The 20,726-nt window shown below is 33.1% G+C and overlaps 1 protein-coding gene and 1 long non-coding RNA gene across 4 annotated transcripts; one reads left to right on the top strand and one right to left on the bottom strand.

Moving 5' to 3' along the window:
* The first annotated feature begins 2,238 nt into the window (after positions 1–2,238).
* LOC120086740 (serine carboxypeptidase-like 7) lies at positions 2,239–12,225 on the top strand. 2 transcript variants are annotated; one of them, XM_039043529.1, is made up of 15 exons: positions 2,239–2,429; positions 2,534–2,679; positions 3,289–3,365; positions 3,479–3,601; positions 3,726–3,828; positions 3,911–3,945; positions 4,042–4,143; positions 4,237–4,323; positions 4,803–4,955; positions 5,033–5,104; positions 5,188–5,306; positions 5,393–5,506; positions 5,591–5,636; positions 6,038–6,114; positions 12,024–12,225. In XM_039043529.1, exons 1-15 carry the CDS (start codon positions 2,281–2,283, stop codon positions 12,025–12,027), a joined length of 1,407 nt encoding a protein of 468 aa, XP_038899457.1. In that variant the 5' UTR covers positions 2,239–2,280; the 3' UTR covers positions 12,028–12,225. The 2 variants fall into 2 exon arrangements, 1 of the variants encoding a protein (XP_038899457.1); XR_005484304.1 differs by lacking the exon at positions 12,024–12,225 and having other exon boundaries at positions 5,188–5,212.
* Positions 8,192–9,912, bottom strand: LOC120086741. Of its 2 annotated transcripts, XR_005484306.1 has the most exons (5): positions 9,858–9,912; positions 9,458–9,772; positions 8,924–8,981; positions 8,769–8,845; positions 8,192–8,414 (listed from the first exon to the last, which is right to left on the bottom strand). It is a non-coding gene; the product is annotated as an uncharacterized LOC120086741 (long non-coding RNA). The 2 variants fall into 2 exon arrangements; XR_005484305.1 differs by having other exon boundaries at positions 9,458–9,903.
* Positions 12,226–20,726: the final 8,501 nt, after the last annotated feature.

Consider the following 20,726-nt stretch of genomic DNA (forward strand, 5'->3'; position numbering starts at 1 on the left):
AACTTGAGGGGTATTAGTTGTAACAGTATTTTTTTTTGTTATTACTGTTATTTTTCCATGGGTAGTTATTCTCTCTCATTGGTTATGTATATATATATTCTGCCCATTGAATAAAAGAAGCAGAGAGAAAGTCTATATTTTACTTTCCCTTTTCCACGTCAATAAGAAAAAAAAAAAAAAAAAAAAAGAAGCAAGGAATTCGACGTTCTGCAAAGAAACATCCAGATCTGGGTTTTTGTTCCTAGCTGCGGCCCAACGGTAGCACAACGTCGAGCAATAGTTATTTGCAGTGACACTGAGCATTTGGTCTAAGATAGGAGCAGTCAGACGGCGACGAGTGTCCGAACAGCGACGAAGACAATAAGGCCTCATGGAGAAGAAGAAACAGAAAGAGAACGAATGGCTGAAAAAGAAGATTGTCACCCGGAAGATGAATTTGAAGAAGAAAAAAAAGGGATGGGATGGGATCAAAGGAAAGAAAAAAAATTTGATTTTTTAACTCAACCGTGTTACATTTTTTTTCTTGCCAACTCAGATTTATTTCAAGTCTAATTTAATGGGTAGAGAATTTTAAGCTTTATCTAGAATTGAATATTTAAAAGTATAAGAATGTAAATAAAACAATTATCAAAATACAATATTTTATCTTAATTTATTTTAATTACCACGAGGCAAGCCTAAATATATGCCAAGAATCTTGCCATGCACCAGGAAAGCAGAGTCCGTGAACAAAGGAAGGTCAGGTGGAGCCCACGTGGTCTGTTAGATCACTTGAAATATTTAACACGAGCACGACAAAACCCATAAAATATTACTAGATAATGTTTTCGAGAACATGTCGAGTGGGGATTCCAAGATTTACTATATTAAACAAGGTTTATTTCCCTATTAAAATAATAGTAATAAAAAGTTTAAATATTATTTTAATATCTATATCTTGAAACTTATTAAATTTTAATTTTATATTTTCAATTATAGATATAGAACGATTCTGATTTTTATTGAAATGCTAAATAATAATAATATTTCATTCCAAGAAGTATAATATTTGATTTTTTTTTTCAAATTTTGTTTTTATTAAAAATACTAAAAGATAGAAAACTTTTTTTTAAATAAAAAATATAATAAACTAGTATCGACTACTAAATTTAAGATTTATTGAAAATATAAAGACTAAAACTAAGAAGCACAAATATTGATACGGATACACGATACAAATACAATACGATATGACGATATGCCAACTTTTAAAAAACTAAGATACGAATTTGTTAAAGATACATTATATATATATATAGGCCAATTAATTGTTATAATAGTTATTTTAAGTTAGATTAAAATAGATTCAAGAAGAGAATACAAACTTGGAAAAAAAATCTAATAACGTTGAGTGGCGGTTGAGCGACTAAAGCAGACGGTAGGAAAAAGTAGAAGATGAAAATTAAATGATGAAGTTGAGGATGAAAGGGGTGTGAATCATGATTTAGATAGTGAGAGAGAAGGGAAGAATGAAAATTTAATTACATTATGAGTTTTTTCTTTTAACTTTTTATGTTTTTATGAATGTTAATATATTTTGTTTTGATTGCTCGATTTAAGTGGATTTTTATGTTTTAGAGTGATTTTAAAATAGTTAAAATTACTTTTTTCATTTTCAAAATTACCGTGAAACATGTTAAATCCTTCAAAACTAATTTTGATTATACGAAATTATATGAAAACTACATTTAAAAGTGTAAAATTGAAAACTAAATTAATTTTGAGTAATTAAAAGTGTGTTTTCAAGTGATTTAAAAAAAATGCAAAAAGTGATTTGGATGATTTTAAAATCATTTCGAAACGCACAGTTAAATAAAATGTGGGTTGAGTTTTTTAAGTGGTTGAGCTTAAGTTTGAAAAAAAAAAACAAAAAGATACAACATATCTTATTCATGTATCTGGAAGTATATGACAAAAAAAATCAGATACTTCAATCACCTATCAAACATATATCTATCACATTTTCTAAGATTAAAATTGAACCAATTTCAAAATATATATGAATGAAATTATTTTTAACCTAACAACATATGAATGTCTTCGCATTCCACTTCCGGTGGACTAATAAATTATTTAGAAAAGGATTTAAAAAAAAATTATATAACATGTGTAGCACAAGCACATGACATATAAAATATAAGTTAATTTAAATAATAGTTTCTTCCATTATAAATAGTAGTAATAATAATAAAATGGGCAATTTCTTCTGCCGAAGAATTGAAATCCAGAAACACCCGTTCCATGGAATTCTCGACCGTACTTTTCCGATGCGCTGTTTTCCTTCTCCTTCTTTTTCAGCTCTTCTCCGCCGCCGCCGCCGGAGGGTCATACTCGAGAGTGAAGTATCTGCCGGGATTCTCTGGACCTCTTCCCTTCGAACTAGAAACTGGGTTAGTTTAATTTTGTTGTTGCAGCTTCCCCATTTTGTGTAGATTTGATTTAAAAGGAAAAAAATTGGTAAAAGCATTTTTTTTTTAATATTGTAATGGAACAGATATGTGGGTGTGGGGCATTCAAATCAATATCAGGTATTTCACTATTTTATTAAATCCGATCAAAATCCCAAAATAGATCCGCTCATTGTTTGGCTCAGCGGGGGCCCTGGTTGCTCTGCCATCTCCGGACTTGCCTATGAAATTGGTAATTACTTCAACCCTTTTTTGTTTTTTTGCTTTTTTCTAATGGAAAATGAAGGGGACCACACTCTTCATAAGATAGATGAGTTACTTCAATTGATTTTGAGATGAAGTCCCATTCTAACATGGTATTAGAACCCATAAAATCTAAACAAATGATCTTGATGCAATAAGAAGAAATTGTGAATCGATCAAGATTAAGTATTTAAACTCCAATAATCAGTTTGTTTTTTATTTTTTATTTTTTTTATAATGAAGCTTATTTTCTCTCTTTTTGTCCCCTCATTACGTTTTTCTTTAGTAAAAAAGGTTTATTTTTTGTTTTTAGTTTTTGAAAATTAAGTTCTATGAATGCTCCTCCCATCTCTAAATACCTTGTTTTCTTATCTATTTTTTATTCATGTTTTCAAAAAATCAAAATAGTTTTGAAAACTAAAAAAAATAGTTTTTGTTTTTAGAAGTTAGACATTCAACTCTTGAACTTAAGATGGTTGAATAGATTTAATTTTCTAAAAGTAAAAAATATAAAACGAAATAGTTAATTTAACTTTAGTTTGTCTTTTCAGCTTGAGTGACTGTGATTTGAATGATTTTATCGATGATCTATTTAAAGGTCCTATGAGTTTCAAGGAAGAGCCATACAATGATAGCATTCCTGAACTACTCTTAAACCCCTATTCATGGACGAAGGTAATGATTATTAATTAAAGTTTTGACCTATTATAAAAAGATATATATGTGTTTCTGTCTTCCATGTTCATAGTTTGACTAACTTCAGTTCATTGTAATAAATGAAATGCTAGAAATCTAGCATAATATTTGTAGATTTGCCTGTGGGAACTGGATTTTCGTATGATACAACTTCATCCGCTTTCAAGCCGGGAGATTTTAATCAAATTAACCATTGTGTTCAATTTGTGAGAAAGGTATACAGTATACATGAGTTTAAGTTGGAGTAATTTCTCAACATTTTGTCTGTAATTATTAAATCTAATATAAGAAGGTTGTTATTTTTTACTTATGGTCTTTTTCCTTTATTTGGATACGTAGTGGTTGATTGATCATCCTGAATTTAGAACAAATCCATTTTATATGGGTGGAGATTCATATGCTGGTGCAATTGTTCCAGTTGTCGCTCACAAAATTGTAGAAGGTATAAAATTCTTTCTACTGACGATTTGATCATCAAATGAGATAAATTGTTATTTCTTATCAATATGTTTTTTTTTTCACAGGAAACGGACATATTTTTCCATTTATAAATTTTCAGGTTTGTGATTAAAATTTCTTTCCATGTGGGGTTCTAATGTTTGAGTTGACAACTTTAATTAACTAATGGAGATTTTTTAACTATTGTTCATGTTAGGGATACATATTGGGAAATCCTTATACTATTCGTGACTCGTTTATAAATTTTGGAATTCCTTTTGCTCATAGGATGACACTCATCTCTGATGAATTGTTTGAGGTAATATAATCAACATTTTTGAATGAATAAAAAAAATACATTAAAAAGAGAGAGAGAGATCAAATTGTTTTTAATCTATTGGTTTGTTTACAGTCATTGCAGACTAGTTGTAAAGGGAACTACGTGAACATTGATCCAAACAACGTGGAGTGCTTAAGACATTACAAGAGATATAAAGAGGTTTGTGAAATTATTTCTATATTATAACAAATGGTTGGAATGCCTTAAATTTGTTTGTTGGCGCTTCAAACAACTAAGTATGGGGGTCTCACTGCCCGGTCAGCGAGTCGGGATCCAAGAGCAGTGCGCCTTGGTGGAGGTTCGGGGGCAACGCCCCAGAAACCTATTCAGAATTCGTATTTAGCATATTTATTTATTTGTAGTTATTTACAATTATTACTCTAGATTTAGAGTAGTACGCTATATAAACTCTCTAACCCTAGAGGCGCCGTTTGATGTAATTTTCTGAAAACGTTCCCCCTATTCTTCCTCTGTTTGTGGACGTAGCTAACACACCGTTAGTGAATCACGTATATTTGTGTGTCGATCTTCTCTATCTCTACGTTTCTTTTTGTATTCTTTAATTGTCGATTTCGTAACAAAAATGATAGTATTTGATTATATATATATATATGAAAATCTTTTGTTTTTGTTCACAGTGTATTTCGAAAGTTGAGCTTGCATGTATTATATATCCAATATGTCCATCAGAGTCTGCAAAGCATCAAGATGTATATGGTCGAAGATCTCTCACCAGCACCTCAAAGTTGTTGCTTGATCAGAACTCACCACTCCCTTCCCAGCGTTGTCCTGTAATTTATTCTTCTTCTCATAACATAAATATGCTCTATGGAATCTCTAATGATCATGAATCATTTTTGTCATGCAGGAACATAAATACAAATTTTCTCATGATTGGGCTAATGCAGGTCAAGTTCGAAAAGCACTTCACATACGTGAGGTAAGAATATAAGTCATGTGAATTTTTTTTTTAATATTTAGTAAAATATATTGAAACTACAATTTTTGTTTTTTTTTTAACAGGGAAGTATTGGAGAATGGATAAGATGTAAGAATAAAGATGTGTATAGTTTTGAAATCGATAGTGTTTTTCCTTATCATGTGAATCTTAGTTCAAAAGGATTTCGATCTTTAATCTATAGGTAATATTGAGTAAGTTTTCATGTTAAATATGGTTATTTATGCAATAAGTTCTTTTTCTTAATCCCTTTTGTTTTCTAAAAAATAGTGGAGATCATGATTTGTCGATATCGCATTTGGACACTCAAGCGTGGATCAAAGCTTTAAATTACTCTATTGTTGATGATTGGAAACCATGGTTCATCTTGGATCAAGTAGCCGGGTATTTATTATTATTTTTTTGTATTATGTAATTAATTATGATATCTTTATCTACTAGTTTATTAACAATTTTACTTTTGAACAGATATACCAGATACTATGCAAATAAGATGACATTTGCAACTATAAAAGTAAGAAAAACGAAGGAGGTGAAATAGTTTAGTTGGGTTTGGTTTTACCTTTGGTTTCTTATTTTTGATTTTTGATAATTGTGTTTGTTTCTCACAATTTTTTACTATGATTTTTGCATTTCCTATTTAAACATTTGAATTCTTAGTCTATTTTTCTTTTAAAAAATAATTTTTAAAATTTTGACTTTTGATTGTGAAAAAAATAAAAGATACATAGAAATGAAAAATAAATGGAAGCAATATTTATAGTCTCAATTTTAAAAAGAAAAAAGAAAAAAGAAAAAACTAATCTATTACCAAAGAAAAAACTAATCTATTACCAAACAACACCTTTATTATTATTATTATTACTATTATTATTATTTTTACAAATTATTTATATATATTAATCAAATTTGTAGGGTGGAGGACACACAGCTGAATATACACGAAAAGAATGCAGCATAATGTTTAGTAGATGGATATCGGGAGAACCCTTGTGAGATAAATTCATTTATTTTTTGTTTTTTTTGCTTTCCCATATGTTTTTGGGGGAGGAAATCCAATTGATGGTTAGGTTGACATAGTCCAAATCAAACAATGTTTTAAATCTACTAGACTTGGAGCTATACTTTTTAATGGTAAAACCGACCCAATGATTTGATGATCTGAGGTGTTCATATTGCTCAAGTTATATATGGACAATTTGACCTTTCAAACGCTGATTTCATTCATTTTTATTTAGCTATTATTATCATTGTTGGTGTTTTGAAGAGAGTGAAATTTGATTGTATTGGGATTGGTGTCTTAAATCTAGTGTATCTCGTGATTTATAATTATGTTAATATAAATTATTCATCTAATAACATCAGGTACTGTATTTGACGATTAGATTGCATTAATTCAATCTAATAAACTAAGATTGAAGGTTATTTTATAAAACTTAAACATATATGTGGAGACATGTAAGTGGATCATACTTATTTAGGTAATAATAAATGATATGTAGTAGATAGATAAGGCTGGGTACTTTATCCTGGTAACACTACGAATACGGCCTGTTTAGATGTTATAATTGTTGTAAGTGCTACAAATGATCTGATCCTGATCGTTCATGTGAAGATGTGTGAATAAGGTGTTCTACACAAGGAGTTTGTATAAGACCGGACTACGAAATGAATATTCTCTCTATATAATATCGTTATTAGAAGAGATTTACATTTTACTAAGATGACCATAAGAGACTTGACCTTAATCTTGAGGGGGTGTTTAGCTCACCAACATGAGTTAAGTTGAGTTGGTATAATATGTCAAATCATTATTTGGTCCACCAACTTTAAATATTGGTGAAGTTGAGTTGGTGTATTTTACCAACTCATCCTAACTCTCCATTCTTCTCATGTTTTCAATGGCTCCACCCATCGATCACTATTACACTCCGAGAGCTCACTCCAGGTTTTGGCAACCATATTTGATGATAACTCCGATGACTAACTTCAGGCTCCAACAACTGCTCTGATGATAACTTCGACGACCAACTCTGGACTCCGACAACCACCTTTGATGACAATTTCGAAGACGAAATTCGGACTCTGACAACCACCTCCAATGACAGCTTCAGTGACCAACTCGGAGCTCCAACAACCTTCGTGTGACCAACTTCGACAACCAATTCTAGCCTCCGAAACCACCTCTGGTGACCCAACTCCGACGACCACCTTCCTGCTACCAACTCCGATGACCAATTCAATCCGACAACAAACTCCAATGACCAACTCTGATAACTACATTCGTAGGCTCAAACAACCACTTCAGACTACAAATTTCGATGAAAATCACCTTCGTGATCACTTTTGAGCGAACAACTCCATCAACCAACTCGAGGCTTCGAAAACCATCTTTGTCGACGCTTCGACAACCAACTCTAATACCACCTTCATGTGACTAACTTTGGTCTCCGACAGTCACCTTTGACTACGATTTCCAGCGAAAATCATCTTTGATGATCAACGTTGACAACCACTTTTACCCGACCAATTCCGGGATTCAAAAACCACCTCCAATGACAAACTTCGACAACCAACTCCAATACACCTTTATATGACCAATTTCAGGCTTTAACAACCACCTCCTACTACAAACTCCAGCAAAAATCATCTTCGATAATCAATTTTTTGACAACCACTTTCAACTACTATAAGACTGATGATTGTTAAAGTATCACTAGAAGAAACTTGGGCTTTAATGTCGGTTGGCAAACGACATTAAAGATAGTATTATTAAAGCCCTTTAATGTCGGTTGCCTTTAATGTCGGTTTTAATAACACCAATAACACAGCCTTCAATGTTGGTTGCAACCGACATTAAAGCCTTTTTTGTTTTTTGGATTCTTAACCGACATTGAAGCCCGAATCTGTCTGTTTTATCAATTATTGTCCGTTTTTTAAAGTTCCCTTGCCAAATCCATTTTTTCGGTAAAAAAGTATAACATGACACATCATCATCGAACACTGTGGATATGACATTATTCGTGTATGGATTGTAAATCTATTATATTTAATCCACAAATTCTGCTATAGAATTATAATTTAAAAGGCATACAATAATTCAAGCGTTGAAAACATAAATTACAAGTAATACAAAGATTATGATTTTACGAGGGCAACAGAATCTTCCGTAAGGGCAACACAATTTTATTTGTCTACAAATTTGGGAGGGTTTGAGAGATTAAGAGATGTAATATACGCTGTTAAGATGGACTTCATTATCAGGATTCTTCATCTTCAACTCATCCAGCAACTACAGAAGAATTGGAAAGATTTAGAATTTAACTTCAACTTAATAAGTAATGTGCTTGAGATTAAGAATTTAACCTCAGGCAGACTCTGATCCAAGGAGAAAAATTAATATTATAACCATAGCCACATTTATATAATCATATGAAAGGCCAAATGTTAATGAAAATTTAATCTATCACGTACATTGAAACGTACTATAATGTGATCAGAATACAGAAAACAGAAATGCCAACTCATATGTAACAGTAACACAATCAAGATAACCAGCTTCTGTCATATTGCAAAAGTAATCTCCATTCAACAGAATGAATGCATAATCTGATTATATGAAACAGATTTAGCCAAATAAATATACCTTATCTGGTGTCATGCCAAGCTCTCTCTTGAATGTCACACACTTGATTGTACGGGGATACTAGGCATAAAACTAACCTACAAGAACATAAGGACCAGTTTTTAGTATGAAATCCAAAGCAACAGAAGTTTCTAGATCAATATTAAACCGCATACCTTGAAACAGGAGGACAATAATGGTGTCGAAGACTATCAATTTCCCAAAGTGAACTTCCTATACCAATAATTCTTGTTAACAAGGATCAATCACCAAATATTAAACCACCACACAATAAACATAAAGCGGCCACAAGTAGGATTAAATCAAAAAGGCATGATTCAAATTGAGCACACATGGACTATTGTGGAACAAACAACCACGACACGTAGCTAACTGTATTTTCAGCCATGAAATTTGACAAGACTTATGAATTAAAACATCTTGTGTAAACCATTGGAAAGTAAGTCAAGAAAGCAATTTTGACAAGTGATAGTGATATTAATAGTTAACCACAGGAATACTAATTAATCCACATGTCCTTGTCCCTTTCCCTCCAATAGAGAAAAAATCCAATTGGAAGGCACAGAATAAATTATCAAATGCATGATGATAAGAATATAATCAAAGAAATTAAAGGAAAAAAACCACCAATTTTCAAAGTCAAAAGGAAAAAAGGAAAAAAAAAAAAAAAAGAAAAAGACAACACTTACTCAAGGCGCTAGATTTAATAGGATTAGTTTCCTCTAGGGTTGGCAACGGGGCCGGGGCAAGCGAGAGAGGACTTTATGTGCGAGAGTGAAAGTGAGGTATGAGCGAGAGTAGCAGAGAATGGAGGTATGAGCGAGAGCGAGAGCGAGAGTGATAGCGGGAGGCGGAGCGAGAGCGAGAGCGAGAACGATTAAAAACAGTGCTACCTTCATATCATAACCAATATATTATGATTTCTTTCTTCCGAGGGAGCATTAGCTCGACATCAGATTTGATTCTCCGAAGTAGAAATGGTCTCAGTATTCCATGCAGTTTTGCTATCATTTGCAGGATTGGAATATCTGAATATGGCACACTTATGTAACAAATGGTGCTAGAAAAAATGTCAAAAGAATTACCAACCTGGGCCTTTCTGTTCTCTTGTGTTTCTTTTTTTTCTTCAGCTTGACACTTTCCAAGAGACGAATGAACAACAACGAATCAAAACATCAATAAATTCTTTCTCCAAATCTCTAATGCTCTAGTATTCCTCTCTTTCCCCTAAAGAAGTACAGCATGAATGACGAAACAAAAATGTAATCGCATTACCAAAACTCTTAGAACTTTGTGGTTTTTTTAGGCTTGGTTTTATATTCAGAAAACAACTAAATGTAGGCCAAAGTAGCCATGTACCTCAAAAAAAAAAGATTCAAAATTCTTCATATTACCTCAGAAACAGATTCAAATCTTCATTACGGCTTGTGACAATCCCCCCTGCAAAAAAAGAAATTCAAAGCCTAGATTAAAATTTTGGGAAACCGCCGGGAAAAAAAACTAAAAGGGGACATGAAATTGCAGATTGGAATACCTCAGAAAAGATTCAAATCCTTCATATCTCTAGCCGATCTCTCTTTTTTCTTCTTCAACATTAATTTTCAACTCATCGGTTGAATCTTCCTCAAAGCATCGATTAATGATATCGGCTGCTTGTTTTATCAATGGCATCAGGATACGGAAAGAGCAAAATTCAGATTTCAATCGGACTACACATGGACCCGCATTGCCAACCTATGCCTTACAGGTTCTGCCAATTCCGTTGGGTTCCACATATTCTTATTTCTCTACCTCAGAAATAGATTCATCGATAGGTGTTTGAGGGAGTGATGATCAAGAGATGGCTTTTTTGGCAATTTTTGGTTGTCCATTTTGATAGCATTCGGGTTTCAGTTCTCTTTGTCGGTCTATGAAAGGTTTGTCTAGAATCTGAGAGAGAAAGAAGAGAGAAATAAAATGTAAGCTAATATCATTATAAAAAATATGAAGGTTTGCCAACCTAAATGCCTTCTAAATTTTGACTTACATTATAAAAATATCACAGATCGCATTACATTTCCTTAAATTCCTGTCCAATATCTCGCTCTCCTCCAACTTTCTTGTCATTTGGCTCTCGGCAGTGTCGCTCTGTCCATGTTTCTCGCTAAGTATCTCCGCTTTTTTCAGCCTCTCGCTCATTTAGCTCTCGGCTATTGTCGCTCCTCTCCGTGTATTCTCGCTAAGGATCCGCTTTCTCCAGCTTTCTTTCGCTAGCTTGGATCTTCGGCAGTGTCGCTCTCTTTCCCATTTTCTTGCTCAGCAGTCTCGCTTACTCTCCCCTAAATTCTCTCTCGCTCAGTCAGTCTTGCTCTTTCCCATTATCTCGCTCAGCCAGTCTCACTCCTCTCCATTCCTCTTGCTCAACCAGTCTCGCTCTCTCCCATTTTCTCGCTCAACCCATTTCGCTCTCTCCCATTTTCTTGCTCAACCAATCTCGCTCTCTCCCATTTTCTCGCTCAACCCATTTCGCTCTCTCCCATTTTCTTGCTCAACCAATCTCGCTTAGCCAGTCTCACTATCTCCCATTCTCTCGCTCAACCAGTCTCACTCTCTCCCATTCTCTCGCTCAACTAGTCTCACTCTCTCCCATTCTCTCGCTTAGCCAGTCTCGCTCTCTCCCATTCTCTTGCTCAAATCTCACTCTCGCTCTAATCTCGCTCTCCCCATTCTCTCCAACTTCCTCCAATCTCGCTAGTGGTCACCCTTACTGCTTGCGACACGTGGATTCCACTTTTCTTTTTAATTTTTAACTTACCCCGTACACTGATAATAAATTTTCACCTCCAAATCTCCCAATGAACAGTCTTCGTACAAAAGGTATCCAAATTCTTCCCACCTTCAAATTATTAATTTCAACCTCCTAAGCCTTCCAATGAACAGTTTCCAAACGAAAAGTTATCTAATTTCCTTTGTCCCCCGAATTCGCTAGCTTCTAACTCCCTTATTAATCTTCCCCGATTTTGCTTACTTATTCATAGCTATATATTCTATTGTTGGATAATTATTAATAAATTTCTTAATTTATCAAATTTTCCCCTAAATTCCACCCAACTTCCTCTTACTTTAATTTATATTTTTCATTATTTTTAGTATTTTATTTTTCCCTTCTAATTAGGGTTAGGATTTTACATTTAGAAAGTGATAACTTATGTTTATATTCAATTACCACTCATTGGGTATTAGCTCATGCTTTCGATGTTTTATGTTTCCCCCCAGGTAGCGTTAAAGTTCCGGAAACACACTGAGCTGTTTACTGCCACACGACAAGAGTCTCCTGCTACATTGTAGGCCTTGCACTGATGTAAATAGATTGCATATCACGAACCTTACGTGTCATGGTTTTGGAACTATGGGACAAGAGGAGTTGTTTTGTTGTGTAATGTCTGAAAGTGTTTCCGTTGTGTCTAAACTTTATTCATGGTTTGTATATAACAGGAGATAGAAAGTTTATGAAACTTGTTTGTGGATATCTTAATATGGAATATGCTGAATGGAAATTAAATGTACTAAAGGATTGTTGTGTAACTGTTCAGATTTAAGTACAAGTTAAGTTGGTTAGTAAGATGCTAAATGTCATCGGGGGAGGTGATGTTTGGCATCTTCACACCTCTTTCTAGGTTAAGTGGGTAATCTGGGAGGTGGTATGACATAAGGCTATCAACAATCGATGCATAGGGGATCCGTCTCATTTCCTCAACCTCTTGAGGTGCCTTAGGACACTATTCCTTAGAAAAAAAAAACCCAAGCTTGAAAGGGGGTATACCCCTCTTAGATTTTTGTATCGAAAACATGACAAGCATCTTGTCAATGTATGATGCTTGAGACAATGGACAGTCATAATATGAGGTTGAGGAAATAGACAAGAGTATCTAGATAGACTTCAACATGGCAATAGGTGAGAAAGTCTCCCCATAATCGACTCCCTCAACTTGCGTATAACTCTGTGCCACATGTCTAACTTTGAAGGTTTGCACCTTTTCATCAACACCTCATTTTCTCTTGTAGATCCATTTGCAACCTATAGGTTTAAGCCCATCAAGTGGTCTACAAGATCCCAAACTGAATTGAGATACATAGACTCCATTTCAGGATTCATAACTTTGATCCATTTATCTTTGTCAACATCCTCCATTGCCTTCTTGTAAGACACTGGATCCTCAACATCTCCATTAGCTACGATAGCTAAGGTTTCTGTTAAACTCATATAACGAACGTCAAGGCTTTCTCAACGCTTGAAGTGGTTGTGACCTATTAGATGAACCAATTTCAACAACTTTTGTTGAGGTGTTGGGCTCTTCAACAACTGTTGTTGAAGGTTTAGTAGTTTCACTGGAAAATTAATTCAACACGATCTTACCCTGGGGCTTATGCTCCCTTGTGTGGTCCTCTTCTAAGAAGGTAACGTTTGTCGACACAAAAACCTTATTATCTTTAGGATCATAGAATTAACCACTTCTCATTTCTTTAGAGTAACTTACAAATAGGCACAATTTTGAACGAGGTTCCAATGTCTTAGGATTTGCTTCAACCACATGCACTAGGCAACCTCATATCCTAAAATGATGTAAACTACCTTTACGACTGTTCCATAATTCTAAAGGTGTTCCTGTAACATTATCAGAAGGAAAGTAGATCAAAATATAAGTTGCAGTTTGTACTGCATAACCCCAAAACGAGTCATGTAAGTAAGCATAACTCATCGTAGAACGAACCATGTCTAATAGGATTCAATTTCTCCTTTCTAATACACTATTCTGCTGAAATGTACCAAGTACTGAGAGTTGGGATACAATTCCATGCTCTATTAAATAGTCTTTGAATTTTAATCCAAATACTCTCCACCTCGATTTGATCAAAATTTTTAATCGTTTTATTTAATACATTTTCAACCTCGTCTTGTACTCCTTGAACTTTTCAAGGGTTTCAGACTTATGTTGCATTAAATAAAGATACTCATACCTAGAATAATCATCAATAAAAGTGATGAAATATTCAAACCCTTTACTTACCTTAACATTCATCGGACCACAGAGGTCTAAATGTACAAGTTCTAAGGGTTATTTGGTCTTCTGACCTTTTCCAATAAAAGATTTTTTAGTCATTTTTCCTTCAAAGCATGACTCACATACAAGTAAAGAATTTTTTTCTAACTTGCTTAGAAGTCCATTCTTGACCAGTCTCATTCCTATTGAGATTTATGTGTCCTAATGTTAGGTGCCAAAGATGGACATTTTTCTTAGGAGATTTCTTGTCATTTATTTTGAGTTATCACAGTTTTAAAAAGTTCAGTATTAAGGAAAAATTTAGTTGCTAACGGTCTTAGCACATATAGATTGTCTTCCAGCTTAGCAGAATAAATTTCTATATCATTCTTACAAATAAACACTTTATTTAAAGAAAAATGTACAAAATAATTTTTTTTAATTTAAACGTTTTACAGAAATTAAGTTCTTCTTTAAATCAGGAACTATATATACATTGTCCAACAAAATATAACTTTACTGTAAAGTAAGCCGAAGTTCTCTCATGCATTGTTATCTCCACGGCCTCTAGTTGTCACCAGGAACTAATTCTCTGAAATGAAGAACAAACATGGTTAGTGGTACCTGAATCTAATATCCAAGTTGAATCATCAGTCTTCACTAAACCAGTCTCCGAAACAAGTAAATCACAATTACGTTGCTTGGCCTTCTTCATTTCTGCCAAGTATTTGGGACAACTTCTCTTCCAATGTCCCTCTAAATTGCAATGGAAACATATTCCCTGTTTAGCCTTGGCCTTCTTGCCCTTATATTCCCTGTTAAGAAGGCATAGACTTAGTTCCCGAGGTCGAACCGCTAAAGAACTTCTTAGAAGATGAGGCAACATTTGTCTCTCCCTTATGTTCCTTGAATTTCATCAAGAACTGGAAAGTTTGTAACTCATTGAGCAAGGTTGTCAAGTTGTAGTCGATCCTGTTCATAACAACATTGTTATGGAATTGCAGGAAACTTTTAGGTAAAGTTTCCAAGATGGAGCTAACCTGATTGTTCTCATCAATGATAGACCAATTCATCTCCGCCACGTTAAAGTGGACCATCATGTTGAGATTATGTTCTGGAACAGATGTCCATTCTTGCATACGGGTATTGAAGATGAATTTAAGAGCGTTATGCCTAAGCTGAGCGGATGGTTGTCCGAACATTCTCCGCAGGGACTCCATTATCTCATGGATAGTGATCATGGCCTCATGCTTCTTGGCCAAGACTTCATAAAGGCTTGCCAAGATATAGGGTTGAGCCTTTTCATTCGCCCGTACCTGACGCTCGTATGCCTCAGAACGTTTCGAGCGACATTTGGAGTTGGGATTGGAGGACATTGCTCCACCAAGAAAAATCAGATGATTAGAACTGTGTTAATCATGTTTTTTCTAGGTGATGTAATTATCACCTGTTAACTTATCGGTGACGAGCATGTTTAACGTTGCAGAAGTCATTTTGTAAAATTTGCTAAAACATACAATTTATTTATATTAGTATTCAAGCATTTCCTATTTCGAAAAACCAATAAAATTTAGCAAAATAACTTAATGCACCCTATGTGACATTATTTTGCAATGATGCTTCAGTGAGGTAGGGTAAAAGCCACCGTAGGGTGATCAGGTACCCCTTTACTGAAATGAGACAATCTCAACCAATATACATTACAACTCCTTATTACTATAATTATTAGTCACCATTGATTAGTCCAGAAACTGTTAACTAGCTTAAGATTTTCTTGTAAGTGAAACCCTTCATTTTAGGTTCTAGAGTTTTGCCCCAATGAGCCAAATATAAGGAAAAAGAGATTGGGACAAAAACTAACATAGTTCTATCCATTTCTGGAGTTTGTCTAAAGAGAGTCATGCAAATGTCATCTGTAGGGGGACCCAAGCAAAGGTGATTCGAGGTCGAGCATGAAAACTTACTACAAACTAATGAGAGAGACTGTAGGATGTGTTGATACACGTTCCACTCCTACTTACTATAAATACTCTCTCCATTCACCTTGATATTTACCTATGTAAACACCACCCGTAGGGGGACACAAGCATAGGTGCCTCGAGACCGAGTATAGATCTCACGGTGTAAACTTTGAGGGAGAAACGTAAAAAAGAAAAATGAAGTATCATATACCCAATTTTCCTCCCACTAAGTATGTTACCTAGGGTTAATTTAACTTAGAAAAATAAGGCTAATTATTTTACTAAGTGATTGTTTAAATTTGACTAAAAGTACACTTACTTTGGATAGTTAAACAACTTTGATTAATGTTCATTAAACATTTTAATAAACTTTAATCAATAATTGCATGCTTGTAGCAAATCTATCTAATTCACCTTTCTAGGTTAGTTCCTAGGTACGGATGTTTCGTTTCTGTCTACTTAAATACCCCAGCCTAGACAGAACTAGTCTTAGACAAAAGATCTCTTATAGATATGTTTGCTACAAATTTAATCTTTTAATTAAAACAAATTTAATCCTATTAAATTGATTAAAAGATTAAACTAACTTCTAATCTTATTAGAAATTTTGTGATTTTAGGTCTATGTGAATTATATTTTAAAATTATTTTTAAAAATGATTTAACCTAAGTTTGCATGCAACTCTGAATTATTGATTTTAATTTCTAATTTCATTTAATTATAACAATTATAAAGTAAATGAAACAAATTGAAACCATACATTGCATCGAATGACATACTTAATAAAATTATAACAATTATAAGATTATCTAAAGTAGTATCATGCATCATGCAATTCTCATTTTATTACTAAACATGCATAACACTTATATACTAAAGTAATGAAATAATTAATAACATGCATTCATCCATTCATCCAAACTACATATTATAACCCTTATAATATAAATGATGCATGTTTATATTATTAATGAATGCAAGCATATATTATAACACTTATATTATATGATGCATGAGCATGCTATAAAATTAAATCATGCAACTATATATTATATATTATATAATGATGCATGATTTTACTATATGACATATATTATGACATATATAAATACAACTAAATCATACATCAAATGCATAATTTAAACAACAATGACTGGACCAGGATTGGACTCCTAACAATTAATTAAATTAATATAATATTTATATAAATTTAATTAATGAAAAACTAACTATTACTAAATAATAGTTAAATCGGTTCAAAACAGGTGAACCGAGTCTTGAATCGCACGACCCAACACCTGAATCGCCCACGAATAGCTCAAACCAAGCAAACCAGATGCGAACCAGCTAAACCACGAACCAAGGTGTGCAAATTGAAACAACTTTTTATCTCGGAGCATTGCAACTCTGTGATCTAGCATTGCAACACTATGGAAAATTTTTCCATTTCGCCCTTCACAGTGTTTTAACGTTAGGGCATAGTGTTGCAACGCTACTGTACAATAGCCACTGTACAGATGCAAAATCCTTAGTTTCTTCTCCGATTTTGGCCTCATTTTCACTAGAAAAACACCGGATAACTTACGAACGACTCAAGACAAACAAATTTACAGACTCGATTGCAATTAATGCTAAAAAACAGAGGGCCCTTACAAACAAATTCGTAAAATTAAAGCAGTAAAGACTAAAAAACTAGAAACATCCAAAAATTGCAAACCATTCATTCCATACATTCATCAACGTGAATACAATACAGAATGCAAAACCCACCATTAACTGTAAATTCAATTCTGAAAAATTAAAATTGGGATTAAGAACCTCTGATCTTATACCAATGAAAACTAGGGTGCATATTATGTCCTCGTTTACTATTTTGTGTACTTTTGTATTAGTATGACTTTTATAATGCACACCCCATTAGCTTTAAGACAAGTAGGAGATTGTTGGGGTTGATACCCTGAATCTCATGGGTCTTGTAGTTTGTAATTTTAATTTACAAACAATTTTATTTATTTAATAAAATCTGAGAAATTTTATTCGACATTTAGTAGCATTAATCCACAAACTAATAAACTAACATCTAAGGTTATATTTTGTGGCTTAAACATATGTATGTAGAGAGGTATAGTTAGATCATGTTTAAGTGATAACCTAAATGATTTGTAGTAGATGGATAACACCGGATGCCTTATCCTGGTGATACTACGAATACGACCTGCTTTGTGGATGTTACAATTGTTGTAACGTGCTACAAATGATCTGAGCTTGATCATTCATGTAGAGATATGTGAGCAGGGGTATTCTATACAAAGGAGTTTGTATAAGACCGACCACGAAATGAATAGTCTCATTATATAACACCGTTAATAATAGAGACTAACATTTCACTAGGATGACCGTAGTTGACATGGCTTGAATCTTAAGTGAGTTGTGAACTCCTGTCTATGAAGGCGGTCCTTTGATTTGTATGGGTGAGAGTGGCCAGATCGCGACTCAATAAGCGTACCATTTTGAGGATTCGTCCGATTGGATTAAAATTGTTCAAATTAATTGAGGAAATTAATTATATATGATATAATTAATTTAAATTAATTATATGTGGTATAATTAATATAATGTATTTGATACATATAATATAAAGTTTTTTTTAGAAGAATTAAATATTTAAATGAGATTCAAATATTAATTATATGGATTGGATTCATATAATTAAATTTAAATGTGATACATATTAAATATTTAAATGATTGAGAGAATTTAAAACTATAGGTTATATTGTATTTGATACAATATAAAAACTTTAAGTTATATGTTATATTTAACATAACATATAGTTTAAATAATTTATTTAATTTTGAATTTAGTATCTAGAGGGAGTTCTAACTCCCCTCTTTAATTTTCTCAGTTCATGGAAGTGGGAAGAGGATTTGGTTTTTACATTCTTCATCTTCTTCACATAAGATTGACTGACTCTTTTTGTGATTGAGAACTCTCCCAACGTGTTCTTCCACATCCTTGCAAAATCCTTTAAAATTTCTTCCTCCCTTCCCAAAAATAGTAAAGCCCACACCTCTTGCCAATTCTCTACCCAGAAGAGAATATAGAAGGTTTAACTTGTGGTGGTGTCCAAATTTGAGTTGTTGCGTTTCTTGGGTATTCGTGATCGTGATTGTTCGTGACCGATTGAGAAGGATCTTCGTGAAGATTTCAGTTCTTCAAGGGTATGTGATTACTTACCCTAATTTCTTCTCTGTTTAATTTCTTTTGCATGATGTAAATCCTGTGTTGATGCATAATTCTTATTCGGTAATTTTTAATTATGTGAAAATTGGGAATTGGGAACGATCTCCACTTTCGTACTGGACCTCATGGTTCCTTCACCCTCAAGTAGTCATCCATCCATTTAACTCTTATTTAGACAAACACCTTTTCACCAGAGCATATATTTTATCCAATAGAGTTCAATCATGGATCACACCATGACTACTTTTGAAGCGTAACTACATCTTGATTCGCCACTTGAGGATTTATATCAACATGGCTAAGCTAGGGGACGACTCTGATACTACTTATTAGAGATAACAGCTCTACAAATATCTTCACAATAGTGTGATATTGTATTCACTTTAGACATAAGACCTCATGGCCTTACTTTTAGGTTTGACCCCAAAAAACCTCATACCAACGGAGATAGTTGTTCTAACTTATATATCCATGAAAATTCCTTATAAAATGTCCACATATTTTATAGCTTAGACAATATCTCAAATTTCCATCAATTTTACAAGCTTCCACGAAAAATGATGGAATTTACATATTTTCATATTAGAAACAAGCTAGGTGATAGTCAAGATAATGTTATAGACTACACTCAATTTAAAAACATAATACTACTTTTCAACTTCATAAAAGTTAATGGTCAAACATAATAATTTAACCATGTATAAACTTTGTCAAATGTAACACACATGGATTATTATTTCCATTCATGCTAACATGCTAACAGGCATACTCAAGTAGATCACAATAACATCTCATTTAAGATAATATAGTTTACTAGTCTTGAAATATTTGAATATGAACTAATCAAGTTATATTGAATACCATGCTATAAAATAGCAATAAATTAAAATTGCTAAATTTTCATACCATATGTAAAAATTAAATTTGTAGAACAATCTGACAAATCATATGAGCCAACTATGTGAGCACATGTCACATCAACCTCATCAATCAAGAGTAAACTCAACCAAACAGTTCAACAAAGAGATTGTAGTCTAACAGATCAACAATCAACACTTCAAACAATGGAATGATGCATAATTTCTTGCCAAATTTCCAATGGTTATAATATCTATTATTACAAATGTTATTTTCCTTGTTTGGATATTACACACAACAAAACCTCACAATTTTCCTTACACAATAGCTCTCACCATGAGCATATTTCTCTACTTTATATTTCCTTCTTTTTGAGAAAATAGTCGCCAATACATTTTCTAACTAGCATACTGTTGGCCTTTGGTTATTGTAATTATATGTCAAGATTGTCTAAGTAGAGTTTAAGAATTCTCCATCACGTTTAACCCAATTTTGAACCCATCAAAATATATTCAACATATGTGAAACTTAATCAAATCAAGAAAAAGATCACTAACATCATCATCCAAATTGATAGTGATGGTTAATCACTAAGTTCAATATCATGCTACAAGACCCACATATTCCAAAAATTCTATCACAAGAACATAATCAACATAAACTAATCACTAATTTGTTTATTACAAAGTGAAAACTATATATAAATTGAGTTGCTCTTCAAGTTCTTCAAATCATGTCTCTAGTCGAATGATTTTATCAACAAATTATTATAAAATAAGTGCACATGTTTCCTTAATTTAGTTTACCAAAATTAATACTTTCTATTTTTCCTTAATTTTCGTTCTTCATTTGGAATGAAAGTCTCTCTTATTTTT

The sequence above is a fragment of the Benincasa hispida genome, chromosome 9 (assembly GCF_009727055.1).
Source record: "Benincasa hispida cultivar B227 chromosome 9, ASM972705v1, whole genome shotgun sequence".
Taxonomy (NCBI): domain Eukaryota; kingdom Viridiplantae; phylum Streptophyta; class Magnoliopsida; order Cucurbitales; family Cucurbitaceae; genus Benincasa; species Benincasa hispida.